Consider the following 15,418-nt stretch of genomic DNA (forward strand, 5'->3'; position numbering starts at 1 on the left):
AAGTATTTTATTTAATGGCTATCTTCCAAACAGGAAAACGTTTTACTAGTGGGGGGGATGCTCAAATACCATGAATATACAGATATAAATATATATAGCACAAGACTCATAGGCTTCACTACCAAATAACTAAAACTGCTAAGCCAAATTCGAGTCAACACTTCCCTCTTGTGGAACCTCCTGCAAGTGCAGGGATAGTATCTTTCTTCCTGCAAGCGTTTTTTACGCATTTACATCTCACAATTATTTGCAGCAATATTCAAATAAGTTCACCTTTCAGACTACTATTAAAAATGCTTGTTTGCTAAGAAAATAAATGTAAATACACATAAATAATTAGCCTGCATATGACCAGACACATCTCAAAATATAGCAGTTGCTCATGTCTACCTGTGCTGCTAAGGTTAAAATAGGAATCACTGGGTTAAATTCAAAGCTGTGTTAGGCCAGTGTTAGGGCTCTCTTTTTCACAAGCCTACAGCATTCCAGGTCACTGAAAAACCTGTTCTTGAAGGCTTGCCAGTCCTTTGGAGTATGAGGGCTTGAAGAGGACAGAGACCCACTACCTGGCAATTCTGATGATGAATGCAGCTATTGCCAACTTAAGTGTTCCACTGCACGCCACCTATTTTGTGAGTGCCTATCAATGCTTTCCAAAAGATCAGACTGGATATACAATCCAATGTCTTCTTTAGCATTTCTCTTCTATGAAGGGACAAAGTCTAGAAATACACCTCCAACTGGTTTTTTGTGGGTTTTTCGGTTTCCTCCAATTACTTCACTCTGGTAGATTTCCAGCAAGTTTTTTAAGTGAGTGTGTGTGTGTGTAGCCTATGTAGAAACAATTCTTTCAACAGCAATAGAAGAGGAAAAAATAAACCAGGGAAAGACCTCAGAAAACCTAGGCATTGGGCTTTCCACTCCAAAAAGACAAAGATACCTACTGCCAGGAGTCCACCATTTTCAGAAAGCCAAGACTAAAAAGGGTGATCATCAGCCCTTTTCTCTTCTCTACTACTTTTGGCTGCCCTGCAGCTGAAGAAACCCCCCACTTCCATCTGCTGCAGGAACAAAAGAAGATGCAAGTAAGCCACTGCTTGTTCAAAGTATTCTGGGGATTTTAGATGAACAGCAACCAAGAAAATCCTCCCTCTCTTTCCTGACAAGGCTGGTCATGCACGACAACAACAACAAAAAAAACACAACCCTTCTCCCAACATTACAATTGGGGAGGGATCAATCGCCTCTAAGGTACCTAGGTTAGGAGGAGGAATACAATTTGTCACACTTTTCAGAAAACAGAAGCACTCATAACAGCAAGCAAGACAAGTGACAGCATGAAAACCTGCCTGCCACAGTAAAATGCAAGTGAACCAAAAAACTTCAAGAAATTATATAAGCGCATCACAAGATCATTCAAAGTGAGTATGGTTAATATAATTTTACCTAAAAATACACTTCATAGATTGGCTTAGTAAATGAATAAAAATAATTTTAGTATTCAGACTAACTGCAAAACAAATTATTCATTGCCAAGGCATCAGGCCTTTCTTTGAACAGCTGATAAATCATTTATTATTTGATTTCTACCCGACCCTTTCTTCCACAAACCACTTTAGGCTGCTAACAATTATCTGATAAAACAAACTACACACACAAAAACAATTAAAACAAAAATAAAGGAAGACATAAGAGATTAAAATGCTTTTGAGAATACATCCAGGTCGTGTTTAGAACACTGTTTAGCTCATTTCTTTTTAAAATGTTGCTTTGCCACAGAACCTACTATGGGCTGCCGTAACAAGTAATGTTTAAAAGTACAATCTGGAGTACTCTTGAGCATACAGGAACAGGTTGCAGTGTTCTTGAGCCTTTGGATTCTAACTCAATTTCCTTTTGGTTTCTTTGGGCTTATTCTATGCATTTATTTATTATGTATTTAATTAATTTCCTCTGTTTATATCTAACCCATGAATAAATTGTTGGATCTATCAATAAACTGTAATAAAAATTAAATAGAACATCTATAAGTAACATAAGCCCCAAATACTACTGGAATAAATCATGAATTCCAAAGTACTCTAAAAACTCGACTTATAAATTTATCCTTAAGTTCAGTACTCATAGTTTCAGAATGGGACAAGCAGCAAACCCTACACCACACTTGTCATTTGCAAGCTGCAACTAAGAACAACTACTAAGTTAATAGCCAAAACACCCTGCAACTTTTTCTGATTTAACTAATGTTCCAGAAACTCTGATCCTCTAGGATAGTGATTCCCAAACTTGGGTCACCCACAGGTTTTGGACTTCACCTCCTAGAATTCTAGACAGTTGCCCAATATGGCTGAGTTGAAGTCCCAAAACACCTGGAGGACCAAAGTTTGGGAATCACTGCTCTAGAACCACCTCCCCAACACACCTGCATCTTTTTTCTTTGGGGAAAGATAGTAGAGGTTCTTGGGAAGCTGCAGCAGAGAAGGGGGAAACAATGCATAAAACTGAAAGCTGAATCTTTGAATAGAAGCAAGAACAGGAAGGATGATGTCAAATATTAATAGGTCAAAAGAGTATTCATTGCTTCATTTATTATAGCGCTATCCCTTATGGATAAAGTAAAGACAGCACCTGAGAAAGTGGTGGGGGAATGAAAGACCAGCAAAGATAGGTAGTACATGGCAGAAGAGTAGAAGACAGCAAGATACGAGTAGAGAACATGGAGTGGATATGCTGTTTTGGAACACAGAGTAATGGGACTCAAAGGCCAAGCAAGAAACACGATGGCAACAATGCCAGAGGCAAGACTGCAGTATTGTGCAGAGCACAAACATTGGTCAGGTTATACTGGATAGCTTATGGAGGAGTCCCAGTGTGGTCAAAGAGGGGGGGGAGGAAAATGGGGAAAAATAGTTAGGGAATTTTATAATATATCTCCAAGATAATTCTGGATCAAATGATGGGCCTATGATCCCTCAAGATTATCAGACTCACTGAGGCTAAGCTAGAAACAATGCCAGTACTGATAAACAATAGATGCATCCATTTTTTTAAAAAAAAGGAATAAATAAAAAGTGCAGCTAGAAAACCACAATGTCCCAAGGCCTAATAACTATTGAAGGAACCATAAAAACAATTTTGACAAGGAAATCACTATTTGAAGAAGATATGATGATTAAAAATGCATGAAACTCCCATTTCCAACAACACTGGGTAGTTTATAGTTGCCAATAACTGTCTGTTATTGTGGTGGTATGCCTTCAAGTGATTTCCAGTGTTTCCGGAATGTTATTATGGGGTTTTCTTAGCAAGATTTATCTCAATGCTGTTTGGGAAGTGGCAACAAATTTCATTCATTATGTTTTCACATAATCAAGGTTGTATGGAAGAGTTAGTATGCATTTTTACAATCAAAAATCATCTCTCAGCCCAGCTTAACAAATATGGTAAAGTATCATCATTTCTCTAGTATGAGAATGTCTATTTATGTTGTTATACACTTACACCTTCTACAAACCTTTCTTAATGTTACTCCTGTTAAGAATATTATATTATTATATTCTCAATAAAGAAGAAAAAACCAGCTTAGTGTTGGGGTGATTTCTACAGAAGTAAATACTGGATCTTCATATCTGAATGAAGAAATCTGCTATACTTTAGAGTAACGTTTTGTTGCTGAGATATCTAAGTATGTTAAATTTTATGCCCAGTCTGGAAAAACATATTTTGAGAAAAACCATGAACAAATAAATACTCTGATACACGTAAACCAAAATATACTTACCACACAGTCTCCATGAATTCTGGATACAGAGTTTTATAATCATTGTCAAAGTCAATCCACCGTCCAAGTCTTGTAATACTCGTCTGCAAAGAAATTAAATGACACTGAAGTAACAGCTTAAGTAATACTTGTTTGCACAAAGAAGGAAAATTATGTTGTGCTCTGGCAAGCCAACGGAACAAAAAGGACAGAGCTCTGTCTTAAAAAAAAATCTGTTTTGATATTATTGGGCTTTGCAAAACGTTGGATTCATGTGTTGTAGATTATTTACATAAAAACTTTGTATCTTGCAGCCTGATGCCCCTTCTCTTCTACAACTCCAACTAGACCTCATGGGCAAAACAAGAACTTACTCTAACATCAACTCTCATGGCTATGAGGAAAACCTAAAAGACTGCAGGTAATGTTAGCAGTCAGATTTTCAGAATCTTGCCAGTCCTTAACCCCAAACCACTAGGGGACATAGCTCATGGTTTGCGGTTAAGAGACTGGAGATACACCTTGCTATCAAAGTCCATTTCCTGAAAACCACAGCTATGCTGTTCAAGGAAGTCTGGAAGCAGGCATCAAAAAACATAATTTCCAATCCTCATGCAAATCAGAATTAATCACTTCTGCAATCTATCATGTTACATGGGTTACCAAGATGATATAATGTGGGAAATGAACAATGTTTAGCTTATATTCAGGCTACAAATACTGTAAACTTTTAGGTTTGGGAGAAGACCAGAAAGATACCAACACGACTGCTGCTAACTGTTGTTGTTAACTGTGGTCAAGTCGATTTCAACCTATGGCAACCTTAGAATGAGAGACCTCCAAACCACCCCATACAATAGTCTTAATTTAGTTGTTGGTTTTTTGTTGCTGTTGTTGTTTTGCCTTCCAGAGAGTTCAAGGTTGATTTGCTCCATTTTTGTTTTTTTAAGCAGTCCATGGTATCCACAGAACTCTCTTCCATCACCACATCACTCACTCCTGGAACCTTCTTCCCCCGCGAGCAAGAGCCATCACTTCTTTAACCAGCTTCAAAACAGAGTTAATGACCATCCTGTTCAGGGCAGCGTTCCCAGGCATTGCATAATTGTCACTTGCTATTTGATGTTCTTTTGTTGTCTGTTTTATTGAATCATTTCCTGTATTGCTATCTATTTTATATGTATTATCCTACTAGAGAGACTCCTTCCCCACCACCACTCCCTTTGTGTCGTGTCTTTTTAGATTGTAAGCCTGAGGGCAGGGAACCATCCAATTAAAAAGATTGTATTACAGCGCTGTGTAAATTTACAGCGCTTTATAAATAAAGGTTAATAATAATAATAATAACAACATCATCAAAAGAACACATTTTCTTCCTATCAGCCTTCTTCACTGTCCAGTTTTCACAACTGGAAATATTATGGCATGGACAAAGCTGACTTTGGTATTCAGTAATATACCTTTACACTTGAGGGTCATGTCTAGCTTTTTCAGAACTATCCTTCTAAGTTCCAGTCTTATTACTTGACTCTAGCCTCCTTTTTAATGACTGAGCCAAAGTACAGAAAATCTTTACTTCAATATTTTCATCATCTTTTTTAAAGTTATGTATATTATCTGTCATCATCTTGTTTGTTTTCTTAACATTGAACTGTAAGTCTGCTTTTGTGCTTTCTTCAATAGCTGCTCCAAGCAGTTTTCTACTGGTTGCATGGCGTCATTTGTGTATCTTAAACTGCACATGTTCCTTCCCCCAATTTTCACACCTCCTTCAACTGTGTGTAATCCATCTTTACATATGATATGTTCAGCATATAAATTAAACAAATGGGATGATAAAATGCAGCCTTGTCTAACCCACCCATGCACCTCTTACCAACTGGAATTCATTCTTTTTCTCTATATTCTGTTCTCAGGGTGGCCTCTTCTTCCAAGTATAGGTTTCACATCAAGACAGTCAAATGTGGTGGCACACCCATTTCTTTTTAAAAGAGCCATACTCTTTCATCATCTATTCTAGATAATCATAGGTTTTGTTGTAATTCATAGAAAGCAAGATGATTTTCTTCCAAAAATTTTGGTGCACTCTTTCATCCAACTTATGGGCCCAGACAGACAGGCCAAAATAAAGCTGTTTTGAGTCATTTTGGTGGTATGCTGTTTAAATGCTGCATGCGACCTAAGAGGCTGGAAGCCGCATCAAAGCCTTGCTCCAGTCTCAAAGACTGGAGCACAGCTTTGGCACAGCTTCTGGCTTCTCAAGTTGTGTGTGTCATTTAAACAGCATACCTCCAAAGTGACCCAAAACAGCTTTATTTTGGCCTGTCTGTCCAGGCCCTTATGTTTGCAAGATATTCCCTAGTGCCTCTTTTTTTCTAAGCCCAGCTTGTATGTCTGGTATTTCTCACTCCATATTTAGTAACAGTATTTGTTGTAAAATTTACAGCATCACTTTGATTGCTCTGCTAACTAGTTATAAAACCAGAACTGTGGTGCTATAATTGCTACTGCACTGGAACTCTCTTCATTCTAAGACACAGACTACAAACATTTGCTCTTTGATGCTAAAGGACCTTCAGAGCAAAAAAGAAAGAAAGTGGAGGAAACATCACCTAAAGACTTCTGTATTTATTTTTAACAGTTGGGATCCAAGAATCATACAATTAGTTATATTAGCTAAAGGTGACCTTGTGTTTGTGTTTTTTGAACAGTTGTTTACTTCACAATACTTTTGAAAACAAAGCAGTCTGCGATATAGCATAGGATGAAAGATTTGCTACTCACTTAAAATTATATCAGGTTGTTGTTGTGTGCCTTTGTTTCTGACTTATGGCAATCCTAAGAAAAACCTATCACAGGATTTTCTTAGCAAAATTTGTTCAGATGGGGTTTGCCTTGTCTTGCTCTGTGGATGAGAGAGTGCTGTGTGCCCAAGGTCACCCAGTGGGTTTTTATGGCCAAGCAAAGGCATAACAAAGAGTGGTCTTGAGTGATGAGTCACAAGTCATCACTCAATTTTTTCCTGAATAAATCAGAATCTAATTGCTCAATTTAGATTGGCAATTTATACAATGAGTTAAAAGTTTCTTTTTTAAACGCTCAGTTTATTCACCCACATTATTGTATACGGTTCCATTTGTGGTTCAAAAATGAGATACTGTATTAGACTTCTTCATCTTCAAATGTGATATTATTTTTATAGCAAGTGCAAACATTTACCAAACATTTCCTAGGTGTGTAGGGCATAGAAAAGGTTGGGAACCACTATCCTAACCAAGGTTCAAACAACTATTGGATCTCAAAACTAGCTTTTTGAATCCCAACAAAAAAGCAATTTCTCTATATGTGCTGCTGGAGTGAGCACAACAACAGTAAAAACCATGCATAGATGGGTTAGAGAAGAAGAGTGAATGCATACTGATGAAGACATTGTTCTGGAGACTGAGGTTTAAGAAAGTATCTTTCACTTACTTTCCATTCTTGTGAGTATCTCATAACAATCCCTCTGCAATTTTTGTTATATTCTGCAATTCCCATTTTTGCAACATCTTCTGGTCCTTTGATGCCTAAGGCTTTGTCAATTTCATATTCCTGAAAACACACACACAGATCACAAAACAAAACAAAACAAAACCCCAAATGTGTTGTGTGGTCACAAACAGTTTGTAATGGTAACACTTTGAGTTTGATTATTACATTGTTCAGAATAAACAAATTGAGGTGTATCCAACATGGGCTGTCCATGAGCAAAACAGAAATCACTGGTAGAGCAAACTCCTCCCATCTAATCTCACATCTGCTCCAACAGATCAATGGACCCCTCAGACCAGATTTTGGAGAGTGCAGGGCAAGAGAAGGCAAAGGGGCACTCCAATGTATGAGCAGAGATTTGCTTGCCTAATAACTGGATGAAACCCACATTTCACTACATTCAGACCACTAATATTTGGCAAATTCAAAGTAAACAATTCATTAGAAAGTTCAGCTTTCTTTTCGGGTTTACAAAACCAAAACAAACATTCAAACTCCACAGGTAAACTGCTATCAAAACAAGTCAAAACTCAGCCTTTTTGTCATATAGAAGAGATTCATATGGAGTTTTCTATTAGCACAGCAGAATATCAGGAATCAACAGATAATCAAGAAGACTATATATGCAAAGGGATCTTGTAGCATCTTTCAGACTAACTGAGTGAACATAATAGCATAAACTTTTGCAGACTAGGTGTATTTGCTCAGATCCACCAAAGCTTACGCTGCAACTTCTTTTGTTCAGTTAGTTTCAAAGTTGTGACAAGATCCTCTCACCTATTGATATTCCAGACTAACATGGTTATATTTCAGAATTCTAACTATATACTAAGAAAATACAAAAAAACATGCAGCATACCACAGGCAAACCATGGCAATCCCAACCAAATCTTCTATCCACATGAAATCCACTCTGGTGAGCAAATCTAGTTACTATGTCTTTAATGGTTCCTGCAAGTATGTGTCCATAATGAGGAAGTCCTGTGGCAAATGGAGGCCCATCGTAGAATGTAAACCTATTTAACAAATAAAAAATTAGCAGTACACGTTTAGAAACAAAAATCTCTCTCTAAGGAGGAAAAAAAAAGAAAGAAATGTTTTAATACATTTTTTTAATGTTATTACTCCATACGCAAAGCTAGTAGTCAATAATGTCATAATTATAAAATGGAGGATTGTGCATGTGTGTGTGTGTTTTAATACAACATGTCATTCTATCAGACATCTTCCTACTCATGTATTATCTTTTTTAATGTTACTCTGAGGGTCAAAACATCACAATTTATTAGCATCAAATATATCGCAAAAACTTTGAGAGAAAATAGTTGTGAATAAAAGCTATTTCTGTTTTACAGGAAAGTCAAAGAAAAAAAACTGGGAATGTATAAGCTTACCTTGGCCTGTTTTTGGACTGTTTTAGGCATTCTTGAAAACAATTAAGCTTGTTCCAAATCTGTAATATTTTCTCTTCCTCTTTTGGAAAGTTTATGTTTTCTGCAACTTGTTGGACCATTGTTTCCCTGTATGAAACAAGGCAATACATATAAAATTATGACCAACTTTTTTTATAAAGAGCATAAGTTATATTAAAAAATACCTTTTGTAGCACATATGACTTAATACAACAATTTCAATTAGAATGAGTCAGTAGTCAAGGCTTCCAGTTGCTACAACCTAAGGGGCTGTCTGAACAAGCCAAAAGGCCTATGTTCTCCCCAGCCTTACGTCATCCTGTTTAGACGACACAGGCCAAAACCCCAGGGCCAAGGTCAAGCCAGATCCTGGCAGACCAGGCACGGATCTGGTGGATCCAACCCAATCCCAGGATAAACTTCTGTCTCGGGACTATTTGACCCCTGGTTTGCATGCATGGAGTTTCCAGGAAACTCTGTGGCAAACCCTGGCTGTCTGTACGGCCCCCAATGCTCCTTGCCTTGCCACACCATTGCTCCTACTGAGAAATCCTCCATCACCATATCTGACATAGAAACAGGGCACCCCATTTCTGCATCAGACACAAAAACAGAAGACTTCACTGTAGGAGCAACAGTGCAGCAAAGGAGGGAGCATGCACTGGTAGCAAGTTCAGAGCGGCACAAGGCATGTGAACCCCCACCTATCCCCACACCAACCCAGGGAGCAACCCAAGTGAGGACCTAGAACAGAATAGCACAGGTTAGCTTGGCCTCTCTGATCAGCCTCTAAGATAGTAAAAATTGCTGCCGCTTACACCAAAATACTTTTCACTGCCAGCATCATCTCTGTAGTTCCCTGTGAGCTACTTACAACACATTTGTACACATGCATTCAGAAATAATATGCATTGTATTCAGTACTCATGCACTGAATACACATTGTATTCAGTACTCATGTATTCAGTTTGCTGTCTTACACATTCCTTAGTTTGTTTACTTCTGCAGTCCCATTAAATGAAAAGAATGTGATAGCAGCTTCTTGTAATAAGCAAACGACGTTGTGGAGCTTGAGAGAATAACATTTGTGCCACATGTATACTAGAAAAGTTGGGACAGAGGCAAATAAATGCAAAGCTTTAAGTGCAACCATAGATATGCCTTCATTTACCATTGGCTCGTTGCATTTACTTGGCTTGGGCTACTCCTCAATGTCTGCGTGGTAAGTATAGAGTCATGTTAGAATTTTTCCTTCTTTCAAAAAAACTGAGCATGCTTACCTCCAGAAAAAAAAAAACACTGTGCATATATAATAGCAGTAATGTGTAACAATGACCGGGCTATGGAGGCTGCTAACATATCAGACTCCATGCGTAAGTCAAAGTGTTACTTTTGGCCCATTTCTACAAACTGAAGCACTGCACTGAGATATCAGTGTCCAGTAACCACAGGGCACATAAGCACAACCTTCCTTAAAGCATTACAAAAAGAAGAAGCAATAGCTGTCTCAGAGGGTGTTTAAGAGAACATTACAGTACACTCCTATACAGGTTTCCTGAAAAATAATTCTTATCTGAACCTACCGGAGGCAGCTAAATGTCTGCTTAAGACCATACTTAGAGAACTGCCCATGCTCAGAAGCTTTCTACTGGGGTGCACAGTAAACAGAAAAAGGCTTTCTCCGTTGTGTACAATGCTCTCCACAGAGAAGCTTGTATGGCCCAATCTCTGAAGATGTTACAGTGATAAGCTTGGATGTCAATTTATATGCTTGGACCTTTAGTTACAACCAAAGATGATTTTATTGCTGGAGTTTTATTCATAAAAAAAACAAACATTGCTCCTACTATGTTCTTTATGGTTTTAACTTTAAATCAGTGTTTCCCAAACTCTGGCATTCTAGGGGTTTAGGACTTCAGTTCCCAGAATCACAGACTATTGGTCAAGATGGCTGTTGTTTCTGGGAGCTGAAGTCCTAAACACCAGGACGACTAAATTAATCTAAAATTTTCAGACTGAGTAAGATTTAAATAGTCAACAAAATAAAAAATATCTCTCTCTTCCTGATTTATTAACAACCTAATTTTCAGTGGAGGAAAGCAAACTGGGGAAAACAATGACATCCAAAACAGAGTTTGATTTATTTAAATTCTCTTGCACATCACTAATGGATGACTAGATAACTAATAGATAACTAAGCTGTCATCACAGGGGCTGAAAATTCTTCTGAATGTACCATATATACTTATAAGTCAACCTCACATATAAGTCGAGGGCAGATTTTGGGGCCCAAATTATGGATTTTGTTATGACACATAGATCAGTCGGGGTAAAACTTAGGGGTATGTCAAAAAAGTATGCAAAAGCAAAGAAAAGAAAATGGTAACTATGGGCCCAAACACACAGGCCAAAATAAAGCTGCTTCCAGTCACTTTGTAGGTATGCTGTTTAAATGACACACACATCCTAAGAGGCCAGAAGCTGCACCAAAGCTGTGCTCCAGTCCTTAGGACTGGAGCGTGGCTTTGGCGCAGCTTCCTTCCCCTTAGGACACATGCATCATTTAAAGAGCATACCTCCAAAGTGACTCAAAGCAGCTTCATTTTGGCCTGTCTGTTTGGGTCTTATGTTAGCAGTGATTATAATCTTTAACTTTAATGTGATAACTTTTCCTGATTTTAACCCAGAAAAGCTGACAAACATACACAAATGTCTTATTCAAATCCTTCAAAACCTGATTCCCCATTTCTGGAATAACTGAATAAATGCAGGAACTGTTCTTCAATGACATAATCAGCATGCATGTTATCTTCATTATTGCAATCCACTGAATCATTATCCAATGCTGATTCATCTTCTGTGCCATCAATAGCATTAACGCTGAATTTCAAGAACGACTTCTTCACTGTTTCTGACAGAACTGAAGCCTAAGCATCCATTAACCATTTCACTAACAAATCAATGTCTGGTTTCATCAGGTTCACTCTTTCCATTAACTTTGCTTGAGCAGAACACATCCATTGTTGCCACATATTGCGTAGTTGAAAAGCTTGTTGAGAAAAATATGCAATGGCTACAGCATCAATGTTAAGCCACTTGGGATTGCCGTAACATACTTGCCATTTTCTTTCTTTCATTTTCTTTGAGCTGAAATAGAAACTGAATCTAGACAAAGGTGCTTACTATTAAGGGTGCTAAACTAGGGCTGAAAGTGTGTCAACCAGTTCTGGAGAGAGTCACGCTCCCACCGAAAGACTATGTTCACAGTTTGGGAATGCTTCTGGATCTGTCTCTCCAAATGACAGCTCAGACAGATCCGACGGTGTGGAGTGCCTGTTCTGACATGCCAACTGTGCCCCTTCCTAGAATCGGAGGACCAAACGATGGTAGTGCACACACTGGTACCCTCAAGACTGGACTTATGTAATGCACTTTATATTGGGCTAGCTTTGTACCAAGGCCAGAAACTACAACTGGTTCAGAATACGGCAGCTAGAGTGATTACTGGTACATCCGGGAGCAATCACATCACACTGACTCCACTGGCTACTAGGCATCTTCTAGGCATTAAGTGTTGGTTATTACATTTAAAACCATACATGGTTTGTGTCCTGGTTACATACAGGATCACCTGCTCACGTACAATCTGCCCAGTACACTCAGGTCCTCTGGGAAATGTTTGCTCCAACCGGCCAAGATTAGACTGGCAATGGTTTCCCAGAGTAGTTTTTCACCTGCTGCCCCCAGACTGTGGAATGACCTGAAGAAGGAGAGATGACAGCTGAAAATTCTGGCTGCTTTTAAAATAGCATTAAAGACATCTCTCTTCCTGCAGGCCTATGTAGTCAATTTTAAATGATGACATTTAATCTATATATGAACTCTTATTAATGTATTTTAATGATTTTATAGTATTGCATTCTGGCTGTAGATCTGTGTATTTTTAATTGTGTTTTAGCATGTTGTGCCCCGCCTTGAGGAAAGGTGGGAATGAAATAAAATTTATTATTATTGTTAATACTTCTTGACATCTTGAATGACATGCGCATAGAACATCTTACATCAATAATGATAGGTATGATCTTAGCTTTGTACCTAAATACCTACTGCACACATTGTGCAGCCACCATTTAGTGCCCTCCTCATCCATCCAGACTTAAGAGGGACACAAACAGTTACACCTGCAGGAAATGTAAATTATTTGGCATTGTTTTTCTTTTAAATATTATCACTAGATGCAACTTTGTGCCATCTGCCAGACAAGATAGGATGACTGTGAAATGGGTCTTCTCATGACGGGTTGTTAGCACAAGAAAGGTAATTTCACCAATGCTTGCTATAGTTCAATTACCAGTCATCAAAAATTATTGAGGTTTCATTAATATTACCATTATTAGCCATATCAATGCCATTCTTTTGTATCTACTTCATAATAAATCTATGGTGCGAAATGACCTTTTCATCTAAGTCTTTTGGCAGCTTCTGCAAGATCTTTGTTCGCTAATGAAAGTATAAACCATAGCGGCTCATGAACCTCATACGTCAACCAGCTGATGCTCTGATCTGTGTAAGGCCTTCAGTTTTCGTTTTGCACCATCTGCAGCGCCTTTATCCAAATGCTAGATTGAGTCACGATGTAGCCATTTGTCTGCATTTTGTGCCTTCCTTTTCCATTTCATCAAAAGGCACAGGTTTGTTATGTAGCACTTTCTTTGACTTCAGCATTTTTTGTAGTGTAGCTTCTTAAACTTTTCATTGACACCAAATTCTCTTGCAGCTACAGAATTATTGGATTCTTTTGCATATTCAGTAACTTTGGGGGGAGGGTTGACGGAGCAGATCATTGAAAAGAAACCATTGACAGACACCTCCTCCCAGATTGGTCATGCAGAGGCAAGCCCACACAGCTCAAGGGAGAAGGAAGCAAAGCCAAGGCTGCCGAAACCATCCTAGAGTGAGCCTCAGTTGATCCATTTGATGATCCCCATCTTCAACTCCCCTCCCAACAGCCGATCTGGGCCGTGAGGAGGTCAAGGAGCAACCCAGGACCACTTCTCCCAGTTAAGGAGGGCTCTTTGGACTTTTTAAGCCTCATCCTTCTTTCTCCCCCTGAGCTGGACAGGCCAGCCTCGACTCCTTGAAACCGACATGACCTAGGATAAGTCAGCACAAATTTTTAAGGTTAATTAAGGGTTACATTTTTCAACTTATAGGACAGTTATATGTACATTTAGATATATGTAGGAAGAGATGATGGAAGAAAATTCTATGTGTTTTTATGATGTCAAAGAAATTTTTAATCATTGATAAATACACTTGCACTAAATAATACAACTAAATTGCTTCTCTTATTCCATAGTCAGCTCATTTATCAGTGAAAAGGGTCTGCAAGATTAAATTGTTTGCAATCCTGTATCATCCACAAAATATATGTACAGTGGACCCTTGTTATATGCTGGGGTTTGGTTCCAAGATCCCCATGGATACAAAATCCATGGAAGTCCCATTAAATATAATGACATAGCAAAATGGTGTCCCTTATAAAAAATGGAAAAACAAGGTTTGATATTTGAAATTCATACTTTTTCTGAACATGTATGTTGAATCTGTGTATAAAAATCCGTGTATAAAAAGGGCGACTGTATTTCATTTGTTAATTAATGCTAAATTACTCACAGTTTTTAAGTGAAAAGAACATCCAGTGGGACTGATCTCAGTATTAAACTTCCTACTAACAGGAAAGCAAGACTCCAACCTACAAGAAACAAAGATGAATATCAAGAAGCATTTGAACCATGGAAGTTGTGAAGTAAAGTTTACTAAAGTAATGCATACTACATCAGCAACCTGCTGTAACTGAACTAAATTCTTTCAGGTTATAGTAACCCAATTCAAAAGTATTTTTCAAAACAATCTCTAGGTTGGATGTGCATTCCCATGTATAGCCCTGATAACCACAATCAGTGTCCATGGAGGGTGAGAAGCCAAACATGCATACTGTACTCACACACAAACCTCAGTAGAACGATTACTGGAAGTAGAGAGGAACTGCCCTCTTTCTCCATTCCATAGCCACTGATGTGCCTCAGATTGCTGTCTTTGTACTTGTTAACAGTACCAGAATGACTGTTTTACCCCACAACCCAACTTTGAAGGCCACAATGGGATCAGCAGAAGGCCACGATTGTACAAGCCCACTCTAAGTCTAGAACAAACAAGACCACACAGGCCTGCCTAATAATTTATTGCCCGCCCAATCACAAAGAATCTGGGTGGGTTACAGAAATAAAAATGTATACAGAATACAATTTTAAAATACAACAATAATGAGCCTTACTCCAAAAGGGCTACAGAGATGAACAAAATAAGGCATTCCCTCTCCCACATAAGAACTCAAATGAAATTTTCCTTTAATCCCAAAAGGTCTATTAATGCTGTAACTTAAAATCTTAGTTGAATGTGTAGAAAAACAGTTTGGGCTTCCAAGGAAAAGAAGCAGTCAAGGAAAATTTCATTGGTGGTAAAGAATTCTTGGGGGGGGGGGGGTATCAAAAACTTCATACACTTACACCCATGCCCACAGGCATTTATGCAGACCAAAAGAAATATTTTAATCAAAGACCCAAGGGAAAAAATAATGGAAGTGAAAGGTAAACAGGAGAACATTGGTTTACAAAGAGACTAATCTAGGACTAGTGTATATACTTTATAAAAA

At 38.2% G+C, this 15,418-nt stretch overlaps 1 protein-coding gene and 1 non-coding gene across 2 annotated transcripts in view; both read right to left on the minus strand.

Annotated features, from left to right (window-relative positions):
- Nucleotides 1-12,307, minus strand: part of IARS1 (isoleucyl-tRNA synthetase 1) — a 125,897-nt gene extending 113,590 nt beyond the window's left edge. The window contains 5 exon segments of the mRNA XM_042449814.1: nucleotides 3,782-3,864; nucleotides 7,232-7,351; nucleotides 8,151-8,307; nucleotides 8,686-8,811; nucleotides 12,289-12,307. Coding sequence (XP_042305748.1) covers nucleotides 3,782-3,864; nucleotides 7,232-7,351; nucleotides 8,151-8,307; nucleotides 8,686-8,811; nucleotides 12,289-12,290 — 488 coding nt within the window. The 5' untranslated portion in view covers nucleotides 12,291-12,307.
- Nucleotides 10,025-10,157, minus strand: LOC121924584. The gene has a single exon (XR_006102688.1). It is a non-coding gene; the product is annotated as a small nucleolar RNA SNORA84 (small nucleolar RNA).
- Nucleotides 12,308-15,418: the final 3,111 nt, after the last annotated feature.

This window comes from Sceloporus undulatus, chromosome 2, assembly GCF_019175285.1.
Source record: "Sceloporus undulatus isolate JIND9_A2432 ecotype Alabama chromosome 2, SceUnd_v1.1, whole genome shotgun sequence".
Classification (NCBI taxonomy): Eukaryota; Metazoa; Chordata; class Lepidosauria; order Squamata; family Phrynosomatidae; genus Sceloporus; species Sceloporus undulatus.